The 26,691-nt window shown below is 46.0% G+C and overlaps 1 protein-coding gene and 1 long non-coding RNA gene across 2 annotated transcripts in view; both read left to right on the top strand.

Annotated features, from left to right (window-relative positions):
• The window catches only part of LOC121140375, a 53,191-nt gene that overhangs the window by 428 nt on the left and 26,072 nt on the right, over positions 1-26,691 (top strand). The window contains exon 2 of the long non-coding RNA XR_005877178.1: positions 1,685-1,812. This is a non-coding gene — a long non-coding RNA (uncharacterized LOC121140375). The remainder of the gene's footprint in view (positions 1-1,684; positions 1,813-26,691) is intronic.
• LOC121140374 (60S ribosomal protein L23-like) lies at positions 18,305-18,786 on the top strand. Its single transcript, XM_040745516.1, has one exon. The coding sequence runs from the start codon at positions 18,325-18,327 to the stop codon at positions 18,745-18,747; it is 423 nt and encodes a 140-aa protein (XP_040601450.1). The 5' UTR covers positions 18,305-18,324; the 3' UTR covers positions 18,748-18,786.

The following is a 26,691-nucleotide window of genomic DNA, read 5'->3' as shown; positions in this document are numbered from 1 at the left end:
GCTTCCACAGACGTGTGCACCACAGCCCTTAAGTCTTATTTCACAAGTCAGCTCTGGAGTCCCTCTATTGTGAGCAAACAAAGGGCGAACGCTTTGAGCAATGCGCAACATAGAGTGAGCACGGGACAAACACCTTTTCTTGTCCTTTTCTTATTTTCTTTTTTTTGAGACGTAGGTCACTTTGTGACCCAGACTGACCTGGAAATTGGACAGCTTCAGCTTTCTTCATGCTGGGATTACAAACATACATCTTGCTCAGTTTCTTCATGCTGGTATTACAAACATACATCTTGCTCAGTTTATGAATATTTTTTTTAATGAATCAAAGTGCTTTCTTTCAGCGTGTGCCAATTCTTAATAAACAAATAAAATATTAAGTAAATTGCTGATTCACACAGAGTGGTCTGGTGTTTCCTGGGCATACTCAAGATCTTTTCATGGTCACACACATGTAATAATGTGAAAACATTTGCCTTTTAAACTCTAATTAGGCCATTCATGCACATTATGTATAGTGACATATGGAAGCTGATAGAGGATTCTAGCTGCTGTTGTTTTCTCCCAGAGAGAGTTTCACATTGTTTGCCAAACTGATTGGCCTGAAACTTATTATGGAGACCAGAGTGATTCTGGATTCACATCAGCCCTCCTGCCTTGACTCCAGAGTCCTGGAATTAGAGATGTGAGCCATTCTATTCCTTTCATGTACGGTGACATTTTGGTTGTAGGATTTATTACAACATTCAAATGTTGCTAACATTTTTAATCTTTCTGCCTTGTCCTCCTGAATATTGGGATTACCGTGTGAACCGCCATGGTCACCTTTTCAAAATTAAGAGGGTGGTATGTGTGTGTGTGGGGGTATGATATGGATATGATATTTTCTTATTTTGTAGTCAGGCAGTCCTTGTGGTCCTCATGTGTCTGCCTTCAATGTCCTGGAGTTACAGCCTTTTGCCACCATGCTGGCTGCAGCTGCCCAATTACTAAGCTAGACACGAAAAGGTTTTGTTAGAGGGGCTGGTTACATGACTCAGTGATTAAGAGCATTAGCTGCTCTTCCAGAGACACTGACTGGGTTTGGTTCCCAGCACCAACATGATAATTCACAATCGTCTGTAACTCCGGTTGCAGGGGATCTGGCGCCCTCTTATGAACACCACAGGCGCCAGGCACACACGTGGCACACACGCAAGCAAAACATTCATACTCATAAGATAAACATACTTTTTTTAAGTTTTGCAAGAATGTAGATCAATGTTATTCTCATAAATATTTTAGAGAATATAATTATAAAAGAAGTTATGGGTGTTGCTGAGAGTAGTGACACACACCTTTAATACCAGCAAATGGGAGGTAGAGACAGGCAGATCTTGGTGAGTGTAAGGATTCAGGCACTATGCTGGTCTGCTCCTGTCACTTGGCAAAATGCACTCAGGCAGTACCCTGGTCAGCCCAGGGCTCCATGGCTACATAGTCTGCATGCAGGTGCAAAGGACCCCTTTAATAGAAAGACCCCTCCCCTCTGCCCACTTACACTCTCTCTCCCATGCTGTTCCCCTGGGGCAGACAGGACTTTACCTGTCTCCCTCTTCTCTTTAGTCCTCCCTCTATCTCTGTGTCTCTTTGCCTTATTTTCTTACCTCCCCCTCAATAAAACTTTCAATATGGATCACGTCTACAGGTCTCTTGTTTCCCCAACCACCTGCTGTCCATCACCTGCCCGGAACCACCCGATCCTGACGGTCACCACTGCGCAGAACCAGGGAGCTTCCATCTGCAGTCTCAACCCACTTTACATTATTCCTAACAGTGAGTTCGAAGCTAATCTGGTCCATACATAGTGAATTCTAGGCCAGGCAGGGCTACCTAGTAGCGCTATTTCAGAATTTTTTCTTCTTTTTTCTCTGTTCAATAATGTGAGTCAATAATGATTGAAATATATTTTTCTAGTTTCATTGAAGTATAAATGGTATAAAAGAAATTAGAGATAATGTATACAATTTGGTGAGTTGGAACATATATGCACATATATGTTATCACCACAATCAAGATAATAAACAAATCAGTTGTCTCCAAATGTTTCTTTGTTTCACTTTGTGGGTTTTGTCTGCTTGATGAACGATACCCTCCACAACAACAAACTTTAGTCTTGCTGGCATTGAGCCCAGGGCTTTATACATGCTAGGTAAGCACTCTGTCAGTGTGCTACACTCCGGATCCATGCCTTCAACGAAGTCTGAGATGCTTAATATCCTATTGGTGGTGTGTTGCACAGCAGCTGTCTGGAGCACACTTAGACTGTTAGAAGTCTTTGATGTGTGTCTTAGCTACAATATATTCATTAACCTCTATGTGAAAACAACTAATAAATACATATCACAGATACCTCAATATTGCCTTAGTGCAAATTGTTTTAAAACTTAGAAGACTAGAAGTAGAGAGCATTTGCTTAGCATCACACTAGTTCACTCATACACACAGTGGTACTGATTTAAAAGGCTTCAAGCTTATGTAAAAATAGAATGAAATGTTACAGCTTATTTGACAAAGTTCTATGGGGTATGTTCCTGTGTATCATGGGGGCAGGATTACTTTTTGTTTGTTTACTTGAAACTCACAGATACCCATCTGCCCTGGCCTCCTGGAATCAAAGGTGAGTACCGCCACACATAGTAAATTATGATTTTTTTGTTTCACTATAAAAGGAATGTGCTGGAGTTGGAGAGACAGAGAGTGGTTAAGAGCTCTGGCTGCTCTTCCAGAGGACCGGAGTTCAATTCCCAGCAACCACATGGCGCTTCACAACCATTTGTAACTCCACTTCTAGGAGATCTGACACCCTGTCTTGGTCACCAAGAGCACCTGGCACACGTGAGGTACATAGACACACATCCACGCAAAACACTCATACACAGTAAGTAATAGTAATAAAAAAGGAAACAGAATGTGCTGCAGAATAAAACAGGAAAATCCGAGTCTCTGACTAAAGTCATCGGCAGTTGCTATACATCGAGAGGGTGAGATCGTGTTCAGGAACATGCTCTTGCCTGGGTGACTAACGGATACTTAGTCTAAGGGTGGTGATGGCTGCAGAGGTAGATCCTAGGTTTGTTGGGGACAATGAAAGATAAGGTAGAGAACTGAGGAGGGGGACTCCTCACCTCACGCTCTCCTCTCTAGATGCCTGTGTCTGACTGTAGCTGTTCTGACTGTGAGAGGAATCAAACCTCTTCTCTACCTAATGGCAGAAGCTCTGCTAACTTCCAATTTGATCCAGTTGGTAACAAGTCAATGAGTCTAATTCCATTTCCCATATTCAATTCTCTTTCTAAGCTTGCTTGCTTATTTGCTTTTTATTTATTTATTAACCACATTCTTGCTTTGTGAGGTTGGCACAGGGCTCATTAAGTAGGCCAGTGGTCAAACTCCTCATCTGCCCCAGGCTCTTAAACTCTGGGATTACCCATGTGTACATAACACCTAGCTTCTATCTTAGCCTTCATTCATTCATTCATTCATTCATTCATTCATTTTGAGATGGTTCTCTCCATGCAGCCTTGGCTGGCCTAGAGCTTACTACGTAGCCCAGTCTGGTTTTGAATTCATAGAGATCTACCTGTCTCTGCCCTACAAGTGCTGGGATTAAAGTTGTATGTCACCTCCTTTCCTCTGACTTTAAAAGGTGGCCTTCCCTGTATTTATCTTTATCTTTGCTATTATCAAGCCAGATTATCCCAGAATTCCAGGCTTACATCTCCCTATCCATCAGTAGCCATACACTAAACCCATCATTCACAGGGCGTGCCCCAGCCTCCTCTTTTCCTCTTCTCTTTCTGGATACACCGTCTCTCATCTAAGATTGTCAAGTTGTATTCCTAAATTCATAGTTATAATGTTATGCCAATTGCCAGTTAGAAAACAGGCAGGTCATTCTGTGTTGACCTTCACTGACAAAGTGATGGGCAATTCTGGGGTAGCCACCCAACCAAAACTTTCAACATTTATTGTGGAACCATTGTGTTATGTAAGGGAGTGGTCTTAGCCTAAACCAATTTTCATTACTACTCCTGTGTATTTTCTGCCAAACAAAGGACAAGGAAAATACCTGTAATTATTTGTTCTCCATTCTTAATCATTTTTATGGGAACATTTTACATTCACATGTCAAGAAGAGATGCACTACTGTGGTGCCCAGTTATTTTGATAATGTTCCACTCATAATACATTGCAACAGACTTTGAAGGCTATTATTTTGTCTTGCAACATGATTTGTGTACTCAAATTGAGTCTTAGTGCTCAACGGGCTGATAAAAGTACAACTCCTCACAGCATTAAATGTAAACTTTGTGAATAGAATGCGTTTGATTGCTATTATGTTTTCATGCAAATCCAAAACACAGAAGCAATCTGATGATGCTAGAGCTATTTACAGCACATTAACCAGGTTAAGTTTTAGAATTAGGAGGCTCCGGAAAAAAGAAAGTCATTGTTTTCTTTAAAATTTGTTACCTACTGATTATACACAGCCGGCAAGACTACAAAATCCGTTTTTATAAACAGTGATAGCATCTGTGCCAGTAAAAACTTGAACGCTATGGAAAATTGCTTTCTAGAAGTATTTCAGGGATACTTGTATTGTGGAGAGGGGGAGCGAAAACAAAGGTAAAGGTGAGTCAAATAGCTTTGAGAGATGCTGAAGTAGAAAGGGGTTTGAATGAGACTTCTGACATTTTTTTTTTGGCTGGGGGCTTGCTATGTCGACCAATGGCATCGGGCTCTCTTAGACACAGACTGGGAGTCAGTGTTTTGTTTGTTATGTTTGGTTTTTGGCTTTTCAAGACAGGGTTTCTCTGTGTAAAAGACCTGGCTATCCTGGAACTCACTCTGTAGACCAGGCTGGCCTTAAACCCACAGAGATTCACCTGCCTTTGCCTCCCGAGTGTTGGGATTAAGGTGTGTCACCGTAGACCAGCTGAGCCAGTGGTTTTTAAAGCTTCCCAAGTGATTCTGATTCATGGCCAGAGTTGAGAACTTCTGGGAGAAGGAGAGAGATGTCTGGGTATTTTTAGCAGCAACAGAGAGTCCTAGTGCTTGGTCACAGTGTAGGTGCTGCAAGATGGGTATGGGGCTTGAAGATGAACTTCTGCTAATGGGGTCAACTCCATTAGCAGCCCCAAGAGCACAGGAAGCAGGGATCCGTTTATTCATTGATTATCAGTTCTCCTCCAAAGCAATTCCTGGGAGGCAAGCAAGAAATTACACAAATGTCAAGACACTATTTTTTACTAAGAAAATATAGAAGTTGTTTGCCCTCTGTTTGGGGGAGCAAATTTTCCTTTTCTCCCCTGGAATGTTTCTTGTAAGAAATGTAGGCAGGCTCGTGGTACCAAATGGAACTAGCACCGTTACAGGTGCGGCTGACCAGGCCCGGACCAAACAGTAATGAGAAGGCAGCATCCTCATCCAGCCATCAATCAGCCTGATTGCCAGAGAGCCTGGAAACACAGGCTCATTAGCTCTTCATTAATCTGTCTCTGTAAGGATGGGCCAGAGCTGAAGCAGGAAGGAAGTGCTCCCAGTATCCTTAAAGGCAGTGGAGAGCTTGTCATGCTTGGCGCACACACACCTGCACAAAGAGGCTGGAGGAAATGGTGTGCAGCGGACATGGATGGCTTGGTGTCTGGATCAGGTAGCACTACCAGTGTTCCCCCTTGCCAGACATTATTCTTTTTTTAAGATTTATTTATTTGTGTGTGTGTGTGTGTGTGTGTGTGTGTGTGTCTGAGCATGTTTGTGTATGTATCTGTGTATCCATGGAGGCCAGAAAAAGGCTTTGGACTCAGCAGACCTCGAGTTACAGACATTTGTAAGATATTATGTGGGTGCTGAGATCCAAACACCAGCCCTCATGATTAGACAGAAAGTACTCTTAACCACTGAGCCATCTCTCCAGCACCCTCTCAGAAACTAGTCTTCAAAATATAGATATTAGCCCATCATTGTGGTGCATTCCTTTAATCCCAGTAGAGGGAGGCAGGTGTCTATCAGTTCAAGGCCAGCCTGGTCTGTGATAGTGAGTTCCAGGACAGCCAGAGAAACATAATGAGTTCTCTCCCTGCAATATCCCTATAAAGACATATATGAATCTATGCATACATGTGTGTACATCATTGTACAAATGATGGGTTTATGGCAATTCCATACATGACTAGCATGAATTTTGCTCACAGTTACCTTTGCATTACCCTCTCTTATTTCTCTTCCCTCCCCTGTTGGTTCCCATTCTAATAGTTGCTCTTCTATTTCTATGGCTCCCCATATACATATATTATATAATATATATGTGTGTTTGTATGCCTGTGTGTGTGTGTGTGTGTGTGTGTAACACTATGAAGACATGTGTAGAAACCAGAAGTCAATCAATCTTGATGTCTACCTTTATTCTTCTGCATCTTGTTTTTCACTTTATCTCATTTTGAGACAAGGACTCATGTAATTCAACTCTCTATGTAGACCAAGCTGACCTCAGGCACACAGAGATAGACTCCCTTCAGCTTCCCAGGTACTTGAGTTAAAGGTATGTGTCTACCCTCTACCTTATGTTTTGAGACTGGGTATCTTACTGAGCCAAAGCTCACCAATAGGCTACACTGTCTGGCCAGTGAGCTCCGGGGATCCTCTGGTCTCTACCCTTGTTGTGAGCTAGGGTTATAGATACACACCACCATGCTTGGTCTTTTAACTCTTTTTAATGTGGGTACTAAGGATCCAAACTCAGGTCCTCATGCTGGCATGGCAGCTACATTACTTACTGAGCCATTTCATCCTGAATACACATTTTCTTCACCCATTCATCTGTTGATATAATCGCCACCATTCCATACTTTAGATAATTACTTATTTGAACACTATATAAGGTGGGCATTCATTGACAGAAGTTCCTTCCTGCCCAGTCCCACAGCCATTTAGTCCCAAATAAACACACAGGGTTTATATTAATTATAAACTGTTTGGCCGATGGCTCAGGCTTCTTATTGGCTATCTCTCTCCTTTTTGTTTTTCTTTCTTTTTTTTTTTTTGGCTTTTTTGAGACATGTTTTGGAGACTCCTGGAACTTCCATTGTAGACCAGGCTGGCCTTGAACTCACAGAGATCCGCCTGCCTCTGCCTCCCGAGTGCTGGAATTAAAGGCGTGCGCCACCAACGCCCGGCCTGAATCTAAAGTTTTAAATGTGACTTACCTTTACCTTAACTAAGGAAAACCATAACCATAACTATCTGTCTTCAACTCCATCAAAGACCTCAGAAGGATAATATATAGAATTGACAGAGACTTCTTGCTGTCTGGACAGTCACCCAAAGTTCCTCTGTAATGTTGGACCATCTGTATTCAGCCCATGGGCCATAGCATAGTGTCTGGCAGACTTTTTGATGAAGCAGGAACCGTGAAGGACCATCCTGTCCTTTGGCAAGTTCAGCAGTCACTTTTCTTTATAACCTGCTTGTCCAGTTTGGACAACTTGCAGTTAAGTAGTCCAGGCAAGAGCAGTTTCTTATCCAAATAGCTATCACTGCCTTGTTGAAGGCAAACTCTATGAGTTCCTTTGATCAAATCTTCCTCTCTGATGTAATTGGTGGTGCTAGGAACAGTAGTGTCTCATCGTCATGGAAAACCCTAATAAATAATTTTGAATGCCATATTCTGTAGGTCTTTGAAAGTTTTCCCCCCTTTTTTAAAAAATTTAAATTAGAAACAAGCTTCTTTCACATGTCAATCCCAGTTCCTTCTCCCTCCCCTCCTCCCCTGCTCCCCACTGACCCTCTATCCCATTCCATGGGGGAGTATTCAAAGTCTATTATATAATTTGGAGCAGGACCTAGAGCCTCCCCCATGTGTCTAGGCTGAGAGTATCCCTCTATGTGGAGTGGGCTCCCAAAGTCCATTCGTGTATTAGGGATAAATACTGGTCCACTACCAGAGGCCCCATAGATTAACCAGACCTCCAAACTAACATCCTCATTCAGGAGGTCTGGAGCAATCCTATTCGGGTTTCCCAGCTGTCAGTCTGGGATCCATGAGCTCCCCCTTGTTCAGGTCAGCTGTCTCTATGGGTTTCTCCAGCCTGATCCTGACCCCTTTGCTCATCACTCTTCCCTCTCTGCAGCTGAATTCCAGAGTTCAGCTCAGTGTTTAGCTGTGGGTATCTGCTTCTGCTTCCATCAGCTACTGGATGAAGGCTCTAGGATGGCATGTAAGGTAGTCATCAATCTCATTATCGGAGAAGGGCTTTTAAGGTATCTCTCAGACTATTGCTTAGATTGTTAGTTGGGGTCAACCATGTAGATCTCTGGACATTTCCCTAGTGCCAGATTTCTCTTTAAACCTTGATGGTTCCCTCCATTGTGGTATCTCTTTTTTGCTCTCCTCTATTCTTCCCATGACTCGATCTTCCTGCTCTCTCCTGTCCTCCTCTCCCTTTCTCTTTCTTCTAACTCCAAACTTCTTCCTGCTATTTGGAGCTGCTGTCAATTCCATGGGGATACTAAGAAAAGCCAGAACCCTGGCCAAGTCCTGGCTGTAGTGGTCTGTGAGGCTGTGTGGTCTCAGCTGTTTTGGATGTTGGATCACCTGGGCCACTGCTTCAGGGGGCCTTGATTGATCAAACCATATTAGTCTGGAAGGAATCCACAGATTTCCATCTTCTGTGGAAACAAAAGGAGAACCTTTTTTCCAAAGTAACTTGTCCTTAGACTTAAATTTTGAAGTCAAGGCATTTTCAAAATATGTGGGTTAGATTAATCTACCAGCATTTATAATCAAATGTCTTTTAGCAACTGTTGCTCCTTCCCCAGCAATCAAACAATTCAAAGACAGTACAATAACATACAGTATCCAGACTCTCTGTGTATTTTCCATCTTTATGTAGCCTTTTTTATTACTCTATTTCTTTTGTTTTTATTTTTTATGTTTTGGTTTTTTGAGACAGGGTTTCTCTGTGTATTTTTGGCTATCCTGGAACTCACTATGTAGACCAGGCTGGCCTCGAACTCACAGAGATCCTCCTGCCTCTGCCTCCTGAGCAAATCCTATCAAAGTATTGGCACCCAACATTAAAGTATGAATTCATGAAAAAGCTGCTTTGGGGCTATAGGCCCAGGCCAAGTCTGAGCTGTAGGTGGGACTCCTGCCTGAGTGAGCTCCTTCTGAGTCCCTGCCTAACCAGCTAGGTTTTTTTCTTCAAATCCTTGAGCAAGTGTGGGATTTTTGGTTGTAGCTTTTCTAAGCAGTCTTCAGCTGCACCCAAACTCAGGAGGCTTTCCGGCTTCTCCTAGAGCCCCTCTCCTCAGGCTGACATGCTCAGCTCATGGCCACGAGCTGTGCTGACTCTGTCGGCAGGTTTGGTAAGTTTATTGGGAATTCTTAAAAGAAGGGATTAGTTAAAAAGAGAGAGAGAGAGAGGTTTTTTTTCACACACACACACTAAAAATAAGGAAAGCACTATTAAAATGGAGAAAATTAGAGCTGCATCTGATTACATAATGGATGGTTTAAAAATGGAAAAATTAAATGAAGGGGTAATCAACCATGGTTGACATACTGTTAATTGTCATTTTGATAATGTTTGTTGTCCTTTTGATAATTCTTGGTTTATCTCTAAAAATATTGGTTGATATGAGTGCTAAGATACAGGCCTTAGAAAAACTTATTAAACAGATTATAGATATATTTAAACCCAGATTGAGGAATTATATAGAGAACCAAAATCAGCATTGCATTTCAAGGTTAAAAATGAACACTCTAAGATCTTTTTTTGTTTGTTTGTTTGTTTGTTTTTGCTTTTCAAGGCAGAGTTTTGCAGGGTCCTCCCAGCAGGTAGAGCAGGGAAAGGGTTGGTCCAGCAGGTCTCTTTGGGGGGAGGGCTAAGCAGAATGGTGAGTGTTGATGACTCAGACCCTCCCCACCATTAGTTACCGGGGAGAAAAACATACACACTGAGTCGGGAGTCTGTCGAAGGAGGATCTCAATTTATTCCAACAGGCGGGAACTTATATAGGGCTGAGGTAGGGGATGGGAAGCATAGGCTAGGGTAAGGTGACATGAGGAGGAAGGGCCAATAACATTCCACTAAGTGGGCAGGTAGCTAGGCAGGGGGCAACCTTACATCAGGTCTGGCTGAGTCACCCCGGAGTGGAGGTTACAGGTCAGAGACAGGTCGCCAAACTCTAGCCAGGTTCAGGAGCTTACACTGGGCATCACATCTGAGCCCTAAACTCAAGTCAGGTTTAGAAGCTTGCACTGGGTCTCGCGTCCGAGCCTTTCTTAGGCCCAGCAGAGTTTCTCTGTGGCTTTGGAGGCTGTCCTGGAACTCACTCTGTAGACCAGGCTGGTCTTGAACTCACAGAGATTCACCTGCCTCTGCCTCCTGAGTGCTGGGATTAAAGGCATGCGACACCACTGCCCAGCTTCTAAGGTCTGAAGAAAACCACCTTTAATATATAATAACTTTACAGGAAGTTCTATGAAGGAGATTCTATAACAGGTACACGGAAGCCTGTGACAACGTTAGATTTAGGGAAATTCAAGGAAGCTGTAGTCTCATGTGGCATCCATTCACCACTGCCTCCTGAGTGCTGGGATTAAAGGCATGTACCACCACTGCCTGGCTACTCTATTTCTTTTTAAAGGACTCTATCATGTTTCTTTTCTCTCCCAAGCCTGTGCATATGTTTTAAACACATTGTAAACTGTTTTAGAGGATTTTCTTCATCTGAATCAGTCTTTACTGTATATCTCTATCTTTTTTGGACCATGAGATTTAATCTGCTAAACACCATGACTCGGATTAAAGCAGAGGTTTTGACTGCTGTCTCCACACAGCTAGGCTTTCCAACATGGCCGGGGTATGTTTACCACCAGCTCTGGGAGCTGTGCTCACGGCCTCAACACTGGTCTATGCCGCCATCAAGCAGCTTGTAGCACACTGCCCATAAACCTTTTCTGTCTGTATGAGTAAAAGCTAAATCTGCCACGCAGCATGCTGTGCTCAAGCCCGAACACCACAGCATCTCTGCACCATGGCCTGCATGAGGCTGTGAGACTAGGAGCCCACTGTGACTCCCTTTCTGTGGGTTTGAAAACCTTTTTAGGCTTTTGTCAGTTTTTTTTTTGTTTGTTTGTTTTGGTTTTTCAAGACAGGGTATCTTTGTGGCTTTGGAGACTGTCCTGGAACTTGCTCTGTAGACCAGGCTGGTCTTGAACTCACAGTGCTTCTGCCTCCTGAGTGCTGGGATTAAAAGCATGTGCCACCCCCGCCCGGATTTTTGTCAGGTTTTATGTGGAAATTCTTGCCAAATGTTGAGTGCCATTTGCTGACAGAAGTTTTTGTCCCACAGGGTCCCACAGCCATTTAGTCCCAAATAAGCACACACAGAGGCTTATATTAATTATAAACTGTTTGGCCAATGGCTCAGATGTCTTATTGGTTAGCTTTCTCTTAATTATTAACCGGTTTCTATTAATCTATGTATTTCCTCGTGGTTTTTTGGCTTACCAGAGAATGATCGGGTATCCTATCTTCCCGGTAGCTACATGGTACCTTGCTGGCAATTCACCCTTTGTGTTCCTCTTCCCAGAATTCTCCTAGTCTGGAAGCCCTGCCCATACTTCCTGCCTGGCTACATCTTGCCTGTCCACTGGCCGAAACAGCTTTATTCATCAACCAATAAAGAAACATATATTTACAGAATACAGATGGTTAGCATCCTTCCTTATAGAGTTAGTCTTAAGTACATGATGTTAAAGACTGTGTCTAGCCAGGAGGTGGTGGCACAGGCCTTTAATCCTAGCACTTGGGAGGCAGAGGCAGGCAGATCTCTGTGCGTTCTAGGCCAGCCTGGTCTACAGAGTGAGTTGCAGGACAGCCTCCAACAAAGAAACTGACAAACAAAAGAATGTGTCTAAAGTCATGCAGAGAAGGAATGGGATATAGCGTAGGTGGTTTAGTGCTTGTCTGACATGAATGAAGCCTTGGGTTCCACCCCCAGCACTATATAAATGGGATGTGGTGCTGCATGGGGCTGCCATCTCAGCACTTGGGAATTGTAGGTGGGTGACACATAGTTCAGAATCATACGTGGCTACATAGAGAGTTGGGGGACAGCCTAGGTTACAGGAGTCACTGTCTCAGAAAACAGAACTACATTGTTCTGGTAGTGTGCTATTCTTTCAAGCCTTAGTTAATGTAGAGGCTCATAACTGATCAAAGTACTGAGCGTTCTGCCCTAACGGGGCATCTGCCTCACCCCCGCCTGGCTCAGGGATTATCACAGAAGGAGCAGAAGAATGTGAGACTGGGAGGATGGGGAGGAGTGATGTGAAACTCTGTCTTCTGGCCGTGACATGGCTGCGGCACTCTGGACTCATAGCAGCTGTGACTGCCTGTATGAGATCTTCGTTGGGACCAGATGCCAGTCCATCATGATGGGGAGGGGCCCAAAAGGTCCCACTTCTTGTTGAGCTATTGATAGTTCATGACAGTTGGAAGAGGAGGAGACATTGTTTTTCTTCAGTGGTGTAGCCACTGACAACTTGTCCAGGTACTCATGCAAGCAAACATAATTAAACTCGGCAGGTCTTTTTAGAAAAGACATGAAGTAGGAGGGGAAGGATTGGGATTAAGATGTTCCGAGGAAATGGGAGGGCCATAAGAAAGGATAACGGAGGTGAATCTGATAGAAATGCATGATGTACAAGCATTCAGTCACCAAAGAATGTACCGGATTTTGTTTGTTTTGTCAACTTGACACAAGCCAGAGTCACCTGGGAAGAGGCAACCTCAGCTGAAGAACTGCCTCCATCAGGTTGGCCTGTCCATTCTTAGTATCTGTGTGGGGCATTTTCTTAATTGCTAAAGGAGGTGCAAGGGTCCATTGTGGTCAGTGCTGTTCCTAGGCTAGTGGGACTTGGGAAGCATGGAAATAAACAGCATCTACCACGGTCTCTGCTTCAGTTCCTGCCTCCAGGTTCTAGTCTTGAGCTCCTGCTCTGGTTTTCCTCCATGACGGATTGTAACCTGGAAGCCAAGTTTGGTCAGGGATAAAACACAGTCCCTGGGATCCACACAAAGGGAAAAGGGAAATAAACTCCATAAAATTGTCATCTGAGCTCCACACGTGTCCCATGGCATATGTAACCACCTCACACCCCTACAATAATAGCATAAAATTTTGTATTATATTATTGCATGATAATAATATTGTTTAGAAAAAAGAAAGTTCACGTAACTTATGTGTTCAGCATATTAGGAGATTGAGGAGATGAGACTCAGTGGGTTTCAACAGTATAGCCAACATATACATATATATGTATATATATATTCAGCATAACTCATAATAGCCCAAAATGGAGCCAAATCCAATGTCTACTAACTGAATAAGTGTTGTGAGCCTCCCCTCAAAACTAAGCTTTGGGCACAGAAAACCTGGTCTCTCTGCTCTCCTTTTGACCATTACTTAGCATTTTCACATTCGAGGGATACAGCTGCCCTTGGCTACACTGTTGAAACCTGCAGAGTCTCGTCTCCTCGTCCTAATAGCCCTTCTGTTGCAAGGCTGGTGGGAAGCAAGTGCCCAGCTCATTGGCTGGCACTGATTCTCCTCTAGGCTGGCAATTAGCTCCATCTGCCTTATGCACCTAGATGGAGAACTCGTGTGCGTATTTAATGGTTAATTAGGGTAGACGAAGGAGCTTGGTCTGTACCTCCCGTCTCCAAACAGACTCCATGGTCTGGCAGAACACACTTCAGAAGTTAACTGTTCCAGAGGATCCGTACTTCGGGTTGCTTTTGTCTGAGTGTACTGTTTACCAAGTTCAGATATTTCCCGTCGGGAGTTCATGGTCCGCTAAAGCTGTGTTTGTACCTCTGTGGAAACTCTTTCCTGGGAGCACAGACCTGTCCACAGAGGCTATGGCAGCTGGAGTAGAGATGATGGTCATGTCCTTGGCCATTTGACACACCCCTCTTATCTGAGTCCACTTCCAGGTCTCAGCTAGGCAAATCTAGAGGCTGGCAGTGGGTGGGTGGCTACCGGGGCCTGGAGAGGGTGGCAGTGGTTTTCAGGGTTGGTGTGAATGGAGTAACTATGATGAAGTTAGATATGGTGGTCATTAATGACCCAAAGACCCTCCAAGCCATCCTGCGTATTTTAAAGGGGGAGTTTTCAGGAAGATATATAAATACCAACTACCATTAGATGCCCATGAGATAAAAATAAGCAAAACACAATTTTTGAGTCATGGCTGAATCTCACCATGACTCTCTGTAAGCTGCTGCCAATCTGGCTGAGTGGGAATATCTGGAGAACCCGGACACTGAAGCGACTGGTGACTGAACCTGGGGGCCACGAGGAGCTGAAGCACACTGTGGTGGGTGCTGTGAGATGCTGGCTGTGAATCTGACCTGCCTCACCGTGGTGCAAAAATAGAAAGAAAAGAAAGCCCAACAATTGGATGCTCTGGGTGTGTCGGACGCTGTCGCGCAGATGCGACCGAGGACGCCGGGCCTTGTGAGATGCACCGTCAGCCTTTTGTCATGCTCAGTAAAGAAGCTGCTATCAAGTGTGGTGAGGACCAGCGCCGGTAAGATGCTCTCAGTGAGATCCCACCCCTCAACAGCAGCACCAGCAAGGCTGCAGGGGTGCAGGCCTCACTGGGAATCAGCTGTCCTCTGAGAGTCTGAAGGATTAGGAATGCGTATGTGGGGGGCGGCATTATAACTATAGCCATGGCAACAGCCTTCCCAGCATGGCTGAATATCAGAAGGGGCTCCCAAAAGAGGCCATCATGGGGTGGGAACCACCAGCTGCTTCCCATTGTTTATGAGTTGAACAAGAATTTCTAGTCACCTGGATGTGGAGGCGCACACCTTTAGTCCCAGCACTTGGGAAGTAGAGGCAGGCGGATCTCTGAGTCCGAGGCCAGCATGGTCTACAGGGCGAGTTCCAGGACAGCTTCCAAAACAATATAGAGAAACCCTGTCTCAAAAAACCAAACCAAACCAAAACAACAAAAAAGCCAAACAAACAAAACCCAAAAAACTGTGGGAGCCGCGGTTGCCCAGGCCAAGGCCAAGAAATGAAATGGGACTGCTTCCTCTAGGAAACGCTTCCTGCTTGTTCAAGCTTCTGAACCCGTCTGACACTTGTCACACGGGTCATCTGTGTAGGATCTTAACTCTGTGTCTGCCAGAGTCTAACCAGGGTGCGTCTGTATCTCTTGCGCCTCGCTTACTAGTGACTCCCCCAGTTGCAAGCTAGCACGTTGTCTCTTTGGTCTACTCCTAACGTAGGGTCCAGTAGGAATCGCACCTCTGGGGTGCAGGGTCTTGATCCCGAGGAGCTGAAATGTAGCACTCCAGTTCCCCTGGCTTACTAAAGAACTGCTTGGGAAGAGGCCAGGGAGAAACTGAGTTGAGGCAGTCAGTGAGAAGACAGCTCTTTTGTTTGTTTGTTTGTTTTGGAAGGGGGGGTCTCTGGAAAATGTCTCATGTTCTACAATCACTGAGGTAGTACTCATTATGAATGTAACCTTCACTGTGAGTAAAAAACAAAAATAAGCAAACAAGTAAAATTTCTCCCCTGGCCCCAAAGGAGCAAACTCCAGACGGTTGGTATCACTCTTTAATTAATATTATGTCTTATATTTACTTTAAAGATGCACACACTCACAAACACACACATATATGCATGTACACACATGTACATATACATGTGCATACATATATGTATACATATTGTTGGAATCTGCTCCTACATGGGGACCTTGGCAGATCCCATAGCAGGTGAGGGACAAACACTCCATGCAGAAAAAAAAAATGATAGGTGAGAGACTCAGAGGGGCAAGAGATGGGGGGGCCAGCAAGAGAGAGGGGTGAGAGGGAGGGGCCAGCGAGTCAGCTAGTGAGAGAGGGAGGGAGAGAAGGAGAGAAAGGGAAAGCAAGAGAGAGGGATAAGGGAGAGGGGTGAACGCAGGAGATAGAGAGAGAGAGGGATGAGGTGAGAGAGAGGGGAGTGAACATGAGGGAGGGCGAGCAAGAGAGAGGGGCGAGGGAAGGCAAGAGAGGGAGGGAGAATGGTGAGGGAGGGTGTGGGTGAGTGAGAGAGAGAGGGGAAAGCAGGAGAGGAGGGAGAGCAAGGGGGGAGAGAGGGGGAGGAGGGAGAGCAAGGGGGGAGAGGGGGGAGGAGGGAGAGCAAGGGGGAGAGAGGGGGAGGAGGGAGAGCAAGGGGAGAGAGAGGGGGAGGAGGGAGAGCAAGGGGGAGAGAGGGGGGAGGAGGGAGAGCAAGGGGGAGAGAGGGGGAGGAGGGAGAGCAAGGGGGAGAGAGGGGGAGGAGGGAGAGCAAGGGGGGAGAGGGGGAGGAGGGAGAGCAAGGGGGGAGAGGGGGGAGGGAGAGCAAGGGGGAGAGAGGGGGAGGAGGGAGAGCAAGGGGGAGAGAGGGGGAGGAGGGAGAGCAAGGGGGGAGAGAGGGGGAGGGAGAGCAAGGGGGAGAGAGGGGGAGGAGGGAGAGCAAGGGGGGAGAGAGGGGGAGGAGGGAGAGCAAGGGGGGAGAGAGGGGGAGGAGGGAGAGCAAGGGGGAGAGAGGGGGAGGAGGGAGAGCAAGGGGGGAGAGAGGGGGAGGAGGGAGAGCAAGGGACGGGGAGAGAGACAGAGAGGAGGGGGGAGGAGAGACAAGAGAGACAGAATGGAGAGAGGAAAGAGGGGAGGACAAGGAGAGGGAAGAGAGAGAAGAAGAGAAGGGGAGAGAGGAAAGAGAGAGGAGAGACAGAGAAGAGAGATTAGAGAGAGATAAGAGGGAGAGGAGAGAGCTGAGAAAGAGGAGAGTGAGGAGAGAGAATGGAGCTAAAGGGAGATGAAGGAGAGAGAGAGAGACAGAGAGAGAGACAGAAGTGTGAGTGAGGGGGCAGTGAGAGAGGGGTGAGGAAGAGAAAGAGAAGGGTTAGAGAGAGACGGGGGGGGGGGTGAACGAGCGAGAGGAGTAAATGTAAGCATCCTGGCACTCAGGAGCCAAAGAATACTGAGTGTTACAGCTGGAATGGAAAAGTATTCTGCCAACCCGGAGCCAAACACCACAGGTCACCGTAAGCTTATAGCCCTGCTCCCGGGAAAGGCTACCTCAGTGTAACAGCTGTGCTCCCACAGGTGAGGGCTTTCCCAGTGAAGTTGTTACAGTTCCGCTCAGGTCCCCTCCTGGAGTGCAGCAACTCTGCTTAGCTAGGGGAAGGTTGCCCCGGGGAAAGTTACAGGCCTGCTCTGCTCTGCTTGACTCTGCTCCACTCAGCTCTGGCCCCAGCAAAAAGTTACTTCTCTCCTCCTTCGCTCCATCCAGTGAAGGAAGGTCTCACCCAAACCTCATTCAAGAGATTTATTGGGAGGGAAGAATCCAGGAGAGCGGCTGCCTCTGCCAGTGGAAGCAGACAACAGCCACGTGAACAGGTACCGGGCTTATATAGGGCTCCTTTTGGGTGTACTTTTTCCAGGGAGAAGATTTCCAGGGTGGGATTGGTTAGATTTTAGTCCCTGAGCACACATTGGCTAGATCTTGTGTCCAGGGATTGACTGATTTTCTGCTCAGGGTCAGGGGCAGATTTGGCTCTGGTTTTAGGACCAAAGTGTGTTTCTTTCACTGGTCCCTTTTTAGCCTTTGGGTTCTAATTTTAGGGCCAGGGTGTATATCTTTCACTGGCTCTGATTCCAGGGACAAAGTGTGTTTCTTTGGCACTGGTTTCAGGGTCAGGGAGCATTTCTTTGGTTCTGGTTGAAGGGCCAAAGGTGTGTTTCTTTGGCTCTTCTTGGGATGTGTTTCTTTGGCTGGCCCTTTTCCCTACAGATGTGATGATTTGTTCTGTAGTCTCAGCACTTGGGAGGCTGAGGCAGGAGAAGTGCTGTGGGTTTGAAGATATCCTGAACTAGAAAGGGGCCATCCTGAGCTATAGTGATACTCTATCTTTAAAAACAATAGCAGAGTAAGCATAAGAAAAAGAAGAGGCCTGGAGAGATGGCTCGGTGATTAAGAGCCCTGGCTGCTCTTCCAGAGGACCTGGGCTTGGTTCCCAGCACCCACATGGTGGCTCACAACCATCTGTAACTCCAGAGGATCTGATGGCCTCTTCTGGCCTCTGAGGGCACCAGGCATGCACATAGATGTAGTCAAATACTCCTACACATGAAATTTAAAAAGAATGAGAATAATAATTATTTTGTGGCATGAGAGTTACACATTAAAAAAAAACAAAACTGGCTTTCTGACCCTTTCCGGGCGGCCAAGATGTCGAAGCGAGGACATGGTGGGTCCTCCAGAGCGAAATTCCGGATTTCCCTGGGTCTTCCGGTAGGAGCTGTGATCAACTGTGCTGACAATACAGGCGCCAAAAATTTGTATATCATCTCTGTGAAGGGCATCAAGGGACAGCTGAACAGACTTCCCGCTGCTGGCGTGGGCGACATGGTGATGGCCACGGTTAAGAAAGGCAAACCAGAACTAAGGAAAAAGGTCCATCCAGCAGTGGTAATTCGACAACGAAAGTCATATCGAAGAAAAGATGGGGTGTTTCTTTATTTTGAAGACAATGCAGGGGTCATAGTAAACAATAAAGGTGAAATGAAAGGCTCTGCTATCACAGGTCCAGTTGCAAAGGAATGTGCAGACTTGTGGCCCAGGATTGCATCCAATGCAGGCAGCATTGCATGATTCTCCAGTGTATTTGTAAAATATATTCATTAAAAAGTCTTTGCTTCCAAAACAAAAACAAAACTGTTTGCATGAATGTTTCAGGGTTTTTGCTTGCATTTTGGCAGAGCCCAGGAGGAAGAACCATGGTCAGGCGGAGGATTCAAATATGGCGGTGGCTACTTACCTCAGCAGTGGTAGATGGACGTTACCCTTAGCATCTGGATAGACACAGGGTTCGTATGACATTTTCCACACTGAATAACTTACAGGGGGCTATTGGGTGTGAGCGGGCTCTCTCAAGGGCCTTTTGTCACCAGGCTTGCAAACACAGGCTCGGAGTCATCTTTCTAGCCCTGCTTGTTGTTTTTAGAGACAGGTGTCGTGCTTTTCCAGGCCAGCTTTAAAGCCTCACCTTGCTTGATCCCCCTTGCTCCAGTGTCGGAGGCGCATACAGGTTCCTATGCCTGGGCTATGAGTTATGTCAACATTGTGTTTATTTAAAAGCCCACACAACTCCTAGGGTAGAGATGCAGTGCTCTTTGGCTGCCGGAAAGGCTTCCTGGGAAGTGCACTTGCTGCCAAGGCTGATGGTCCAAGTTGGATATAGAGACCCACATGGGGAAAATCACCCCCTGACCTCCACGTGCCTGACAGAATAGCATGTGCACGCTATCCCCCCCTCCCTCGCTAACAAATACATGTGAAGAAAGGGGAGAGGGGCCTGCTGGGTAGGTGGCTCAGTGGTGGAGAGCACTGGCTGCTCCTCCAGGGACCAGGGTTTGATACCAAGCACCCGTGGTGCCTGACGACTGTCTGTAACTCCCGTTTTTTAGAGAAAGGGATGCCGCTTCCAGGCATTGCACGCCTGCACATGGTGCACAGCCATACATACAGGCAAAATAACAACACACATAAAATAAGAATAGCCCAGCGGCGGTGGCGCACACCTTTAATCCCAGCACTCTGGGGGCAGAGGCAGGCAGATCTCTGTGTGTTCGAGGCACCCACTCCACAGAGCTGTCTGCTGACATTATGCTGGTGACATGGGGGGTGGGGGGGGCGGGAGGGGAGCAGCACACACACCACACCCCCACACATTTATTTTTATGTGTATGAGATGTTTCCCCAGCACGTGTGTATGTGTAACACATATGTGAGGCTATGGATGATTGTGAGTCATTTGGTGAGTGCTGGGAATCGAACCCAGCTTCTCCACAAAAGGAAGAAGCACCCTTAACCTCTAAACCAGTGGTTCTCAACCTTCTTAATGCTGCAACCCTTTAATACAGTTCCTCATGTTGCGGTGATCCCAACCATAAAATTACATTTGTTGCTGCTTCACAACTGTAATTTTGCTACTGTTATGGATCATAATGTAAATATCTGGTATGCAGGATGTCTGACATGTGATTCCCAAAGGGATCACCACAGGTTGAGAATCACTGCTATGAGCCATCTTGCTAGTCTCTCCCCTTCCCTTGGCTCCCCCCACCACCAAATACTAATTTAAAAGGAAAAAAATAAAAAATAAAAAGGACTCTGAAAAGCGAAGGGTGGAAGGGCGCTGTTCAAGTTTTTTCCTAGAACAATAGTGACACCGTGTGGTTACCTCTTAGAACAGCGGCTAGGAAGCCGAGTGAGTGTTGATTATCCATCTGACTGCAAAAATCACTGTTAACTACCCATCAGTCAGACTTCAGATGGAATTCAGAGAGTTTGTGGAGACTTGCCGTGCATGGGGACTATACCATTTCTTTCATAGATGCTTTTTATTGTACTGTTCTGTATTTTCCTCAGATCATCAGGGACTAAACTAACATGCTGTGTTCATATTGTAAAACAACCCTGCAGTTGTATGCAAATGTGTGTTGGTGTATTCTGGGGAAATTGGCCCTTGCAGATTCAAGTCACTTGGTGGTCACATAACTCTTTTTCCATGTATTCATCTTTTAAGAGTTGACACACAGTAAATATGACTTTTTATTGCGACATGTTGTGCGTTGTTTTTGGCTTTTTGGGGGACCTGCCCCTCAGCTCCCAGATATCACACAGGTAGGCTTATTCTTAGTTACGAGTGCCTAGCCTTAGCTTGGCTTGTTTCTAGTCAGCTATTTTTTTTTTATTGTTAAATTATCCCGTTTGCCTTTTTCCTCTGGGTTTTTGTCTTTCTTACTTTTTCTTTTTTCACTCCAAAACTCACTGGGTGGCCGGGTGGCCAGGGGGCCGGGGGGCCGGCGGGGGGGTAGGGGGGCAGGGGGCTGGGTGGTTGGGTGGCCGGGGTCTGGGGGCCGGGGGGGCCGGGTGACCGGGAGCCGGGTGGTCGTTGGCCCCGACGTCCTTCTCCCCTTTCTCTTGCTACTCCTCCCTCCTCTCTTGTTTTTCCTTCTATTTATCCTCTCTTTCTGCCAGCCCTGCCCGTCCTTGCTTCTGCCTTACTATTGGCCGGCCATTCAGCTCTTTATTAGATCATAGGATATTTTAGACAGGCAAAGAATCACAGCTTCACAGAGTTGAATAAATGCAGCACAAACAAAAGTCACACCTTAAAATGATATTCAGGGCAGGGCGTTGGTGCGCACACCTTTAATCCCAGCACTTGGGAGGCAGAGGCAGGCGAATCTCTGTGAGTTCGAGCCCAGCCTGGTCTACAGAGTGAGTTCCAGGACAGCCTCCAAAGCCACAGAGAAACCCTGTCTCGAAAAACCAAAAAGAAAAAAAAATGATATTCCACACACCGGGGTTGGTGGCACACACCTTTAGTCCCAGCATTCGGGGGGCAGAGGCAGGCAGATCTCTGTGAGTTTGAGACCAGCCTGGTCTACAAGAGTGAGTTCCAGGACAACCTCCAAAGCAATACAGAGAAACCCTGTTTGGAAAAAAAAAATTCCACCACAGAGACAGGGTCTCACGATGTAGCTCAGGCTGGCCTGCATAGCTCATGTTGGCCTAGAACTTGCAATCTTTCTTTCTCAGCTTCTAGAGTGTTGGAACTACATACATGCACCATCAAAGCCACTTAGCTCTGCAATTATGCAGTGTACAATCATATGAATATTAAGACACTTATGGAAGCTGGGTGGCGGTGGCACACGCCTTTAGTCTCAGCAGTCAAGAGTCAGAGGCAGGCAGATCTCTGAGTTCGAGGCCAGCCTGGTCTACAGAGAGAGTTCTAAGACAGCCAGGGCTACCTAGAGAAATCCAGTCTCAGGAAAAAACCACCCACCCCCCAAAATTGTTGTAAAAGACCTGTCCCACGTATTCACTCATTAAGTTTTTTTTAAACCTTTAGTATATGCTCTGGAGATATGGGTGTGAGTAAAGCCAAGTCTCCTGGTAGAGACCAGGAAAACAACCTGGCTACTTGGGAAGCTGGGAAAGAAGTCTCCCGTGAGCCTGAGGTCTGCCTGGACTACACAACGAGACCCTAGCAGTCTGCTCATGTACCTCTCTCTCTCTCTCTCTCTCTCTCTCTCTCTCTCTCTCTATATATATATATATATATATATATATATATATATATCAACTGTATCAGTGAACAAACAAACTGGGTATGATCCGTCCTTGGGACATTGCAGTGCTGTTATAGCCAGCCCTCTATTTTGCCTACCAGGCTATCATGAAAGAGTTTGAACCCTGAACACCAATGACTTGTGATACAGTGGTAGAGACAGCTAGTTCTTGGTTAGCACCAGTTTCCCTCCCAAGTACTAATGCTAATCAGCTGTTGAGGCTGGAGAGACGGCTCAGTGTTAAGAGCACTGGTTGCTCTTCCAGAGAACCCAGGTTCCATTCCCAGCACCGCATGGCTGCTCACACCTGCCTGTAAGTTCAATTCCAAGGAGTTAGATAAAGCCTCCTTCTGGCCTCCAAAGGTACTACATGGAAGTGGTGCCCAGACATGTATGCAGGCAAACCACCCATATGTGCAGAATAAAAAGAAACCAATCTTTAAAATCCCAGAAAACTTATAAAGTCTGTTTAAAGAAGTTTATAGTTTTGAGGTAGGATCTTTCTTTAGTTACTTTTCTATTGCTGGGCCAAAATACCATGCCCAAAGCTACTTATAAAAGAAAGCATTTGATTGGGCTTTGGTCTTCAGAGGGCTTGGGTCTGTGATGGTGGTGCTAAGGCATCATGGCAAGGACAGCTAAGAGCTCAGGCCTTGATCTGCAGGAAGGCCGAGAGGACACTGGGGGTGGCACGGGTCTTTTGAAACCTCAAATCCTGCCACCAGTGACACACTTCCTCTAACAAGACCACACCCCCTAATCCGTCCCAAACAGTTCTACCAACTGAGGCCCAAACGGTCAAACATTTGAGTCTGTAGGGGCTGTTTTTATTCAAACTGCCATAGGGTCTTACAGTGTAACCCTGAGTGGCCTGGAACTCTCTATGTAGACCAGGCAGGCCTCCAACTTCTGAAAATCCTTCTGCCTCTGCTTCCCAAGTGCTGAGATTGTGGGCATGAGCCACCAGGCCTGGCCTGGTGGTACACATGTTTTCAGAGCTTAATGTCCAGTAGTTGGCAGAATCTAGAATCCAGTTTTTCCACTTTCAGAAACCCAAGCTATTTGTTTACCTTTTAATTGTTACTCACTACCAACTTAAACTCCACCCAACCGGTTTCGCCTGTTTGCAGATCCTCTGTCTTTGTGCAGGTCCCCTCGGTTTTTAGACTCAGCCCTCCTTTTCCTTGAGCTGAGTTCTCCTCTTCGAAGATCCTCTGGCTCAGCGGTCCTCAGCCTTCCTAAAGCCTCCACCCTTTAATTCAGTTCCTCACGTTGTGGTGACCCCCAATCAGAAAATTATTTTTTTAAGGATTCGTTTCTTATGTACAGCGTTCTGCCTGCATGTATGCCTGCAGGCCAGGAGAGGGCACCAGATCTCACTACAGGTGGTTGTGAGCCAGCATGTGGTTGCTTGGAATTGAACTCAGTGCTCTCTTAACCTCTGAGCCGCCTCTCCAACCCCAGAGAATTATTTTTGTCGCTACTTCATAACTGTAATTTTGCTTCTGCTATGAATCATAATGTAAATATCTTATATGGAGGATATCTGATATTTGACCCCTCAAAGGGTCTTGGTCCACAGGTTGAGAACCACTGTTCTAGAGGAAGGTAGTGGTAACCACAGTTATGACAATTGACGTTAGACAGAATAGGGAGAGGCAGAGAGAGTAGAGAAAGACAATGTAAAGGTAAAGAAAATAAAAGGAAGAGTAGGGAAGAGGGTGAATCGTTTGTGCACACACACACACACACACACACACACACAGAGTCAGGTTGGCCTTGAACTTCAGATCCTCCTGCCTCTACCTCCTCAGGCTGGATTATACATATGTGCCACCATGTCAAGCTGTGTAAGCAGCACATTCTTGGTTTGATCATGTTTCTTTCTTTTCTTCTTCTTTTTTTAAAGACTTATTTTGGCTGGGCATTGGTAGCGCACACCTTTTAATCCCAGCACTCAGGAGGCAGAGGCAGGCGGATCTCTGTGTGTTCGAGGCCAGCCTGGTCTACAGAGGGAGTTCCAGGACAGCCACCAAAACAATACAGAGAAACCCTGTCTCAAAAATAAAAAAAAGACTTATTTTATCCCAACTTTATGTGTGTGTGTGTGTTCTGCTTGCACGTAAGTGTGTGCACCACATACACGCAGTGCTGGCAGAGGCCAGGAGGAGTCTGATCCTCTGAACTGGAATTCCCGCAGTTGCTAGCACCACGTGGGTGGTAGGAACCGAACCCGAGCTCTTTAGAAGCAGTCCGTGCTCAGCCTCTAAGGCACTGTTTTAGATAGGATCTTGCTATGCAATCCTGGCTGGTCTGGATTGCACCACACTGACCAGGCTGACAGAAGCTTGAATCCAATCCTTCTGCCTCAGTCTCCCAAGTGCTTTGACTGCCTGTGTTTCTGGGTTTCAAATCAATGGAAATAGATGCGTGTGCAGCTATTGGTAGAAGAGGAATTGCATTTTTAAACTATCCTCTCGTGGACTCTTTTTCATCCTTGAAATCGTGCTAAGGTTCCATGTACTGAGCAGGTAACTACCTTTAAAGGACAAAGCACCTCCCCTCTCTCCTAGTAACAGCGTGATGATATCGATGTCTACACAATGAGAGCTGATTGATATCTTCTCCCTCTGGATTCCAGTGATAGCAACTTCAAAAGCTGCCAGTAAATCTTGTGGTCCAGCTACCCTCCCACGACAGATTTAACTATCACCTTACTCCAAAATAGTTTAAAACAACACAATAATAGCGATCTGGACAATAGCGGCAGTAACCAAAGCCAGTCTCTTGCAAAATGCCAGTTCCGCGGCAGTGCTGTGCAAGCACCGAATGTCCAAATGACTGCCTTGGCCAGCCTCCCTTCTCTCATTTCACAACGCAGGCCTTTCCCACTCAGATCAATCACTCTTTTGTCTCAGTGCGTGTTTCTCTAGGTAGAGGAGTTAGAATAGTCCTAGACGGTTAATCAGCCATAAATCCATCTCTGAAACACGGAGTACGTCAGCTGCTTTTGTGAAGTCTCGATGTCGGTTTTGCCTCAGTGCTTTTTTATGAACTGAGCGGTGCTAACACACTGGCATATTTACTGCTTACCTCTCACCCTGTATGCCGATCCCTAGCTGTCCACAATCAATGGACCAAAACCACAATCCCCTGGTATAAGAAAGGTCATGTTTACTCCAACAATGGGAACCCACGATCATGTGTTGTCTCAGAACCGGCTGCTGCAGATCACATCAAAGCAGAGGCCAGAATGCACAGCTCCGGTCCTGTACTTTAACACTGTCAGACACATGAACACATGGCTTTTTTTTATTATTGTCATCTCAGACTCATTATGAGTTCTGGGACGGAATGCAATGTAAAAATTCTTTATTCAAAAGGGACATCTTGGCTGGGCAGTGGTGGTGCACGCCTTTAATTCCAGCACTTGGGAGGCAGAAACAGGTGGATCTCTGTGAGTTCCAGGCCAGCCTGGTCTACAAGAGCTAGTTCCAGGATAGGCTCCAAAGCCACAGAGAAATCCTGTCTTGAAACCCATACCCCCCAAAAAAGGGACATCTTGAAGGGCCTGTCATGGTGGCACATGCCTTTAATCCCAGCATTTGGGAGGCAGAGGCAGGTGAGTTTGAGTTTGAGGCCAGCCTGGTCTACACAGTGAATTCCAGAACAGCCAGGACTATGTAGAAGACCCTATCAAAAAAAAAAAAAGACATCTGGGGTGGTGTGTGAATTCACATAAGTGCATATGTGCATGGTGTGTGTGCTCAATTAATAGTGTGCTTGCTTAGCATGCATGAAGATGTGGATTTCATTCCCAGCACTGCACAAACCACATAAATTGGGTGCCATGGTTGATGTATGCCTTTAATCTCAATGCTCCAGAGATGAAGGCAGGAGGATCAGTGTAAAAAGTCATTTGTGGTTGCATGGAGGATTTCCAGCTAATCTGGGCTGCTTCAGATTCTGTCTTGGTAAGTTACAAATAAATGCAGTGTTGACCCTGATAGGGGCATTTGTAGGTAAGTACCCTAAGAGCAGGACACGCTTCTCTTGTCTCCATACTATGGGCTTCTGTGCTAGCCATGCTTTTTGACTCCTCGGGAATCAGGTTGGGAGGAGAAAAGAGTACTCCTCCTTAGTGTAGTGGAATAGTAGTGAGCATGGGCCATGGGTTCAACTCCCTACACAAAATCAAAAGACAAACCTGTACTTAGTCCGGTGTGGTGCACACACCTTAGTCCCAGCACTCAGGAGGCAGAGGCAGATGGATCTCTGTGAGTTTGAGGCCAGCCTGGTCTACAGAGCGAGTTCCAGGACAGCCAGGGCTACCTAGAGAGACCCTGTCTCAAAAACAAAAACAAACAAGCAAACAAATAAAATAAATAAAAGAAGGGGAAGCCATTCCTTTCCTCTGTCAACATCAGAAACTTTGTGTACCTGTATCTCTGCC

The sequence above is a fragment of the Mesocricetus auratus genome, unplaced genomic scaffold (genome assembly GCF_017639785.1).
Source record: "Mesocricetus auratus isolate SY011 unplaced genomic scaffold, BCM_Maur_2.0 Super-Scaffold_100004, whole genome shotgun sequence".
NCBI classification, from domain to species: Eukaryota; Metazoa; Chordata; class Mammalia; order Rodentia; family Cricetidae; genus Mesocricetus; species Mesocricetus auratus.
The sequence above is the reverse complement of the archived record's forward strand: the minus strand, read 5'-3'. Positions and strand labels throughout refer to the sequence as shown.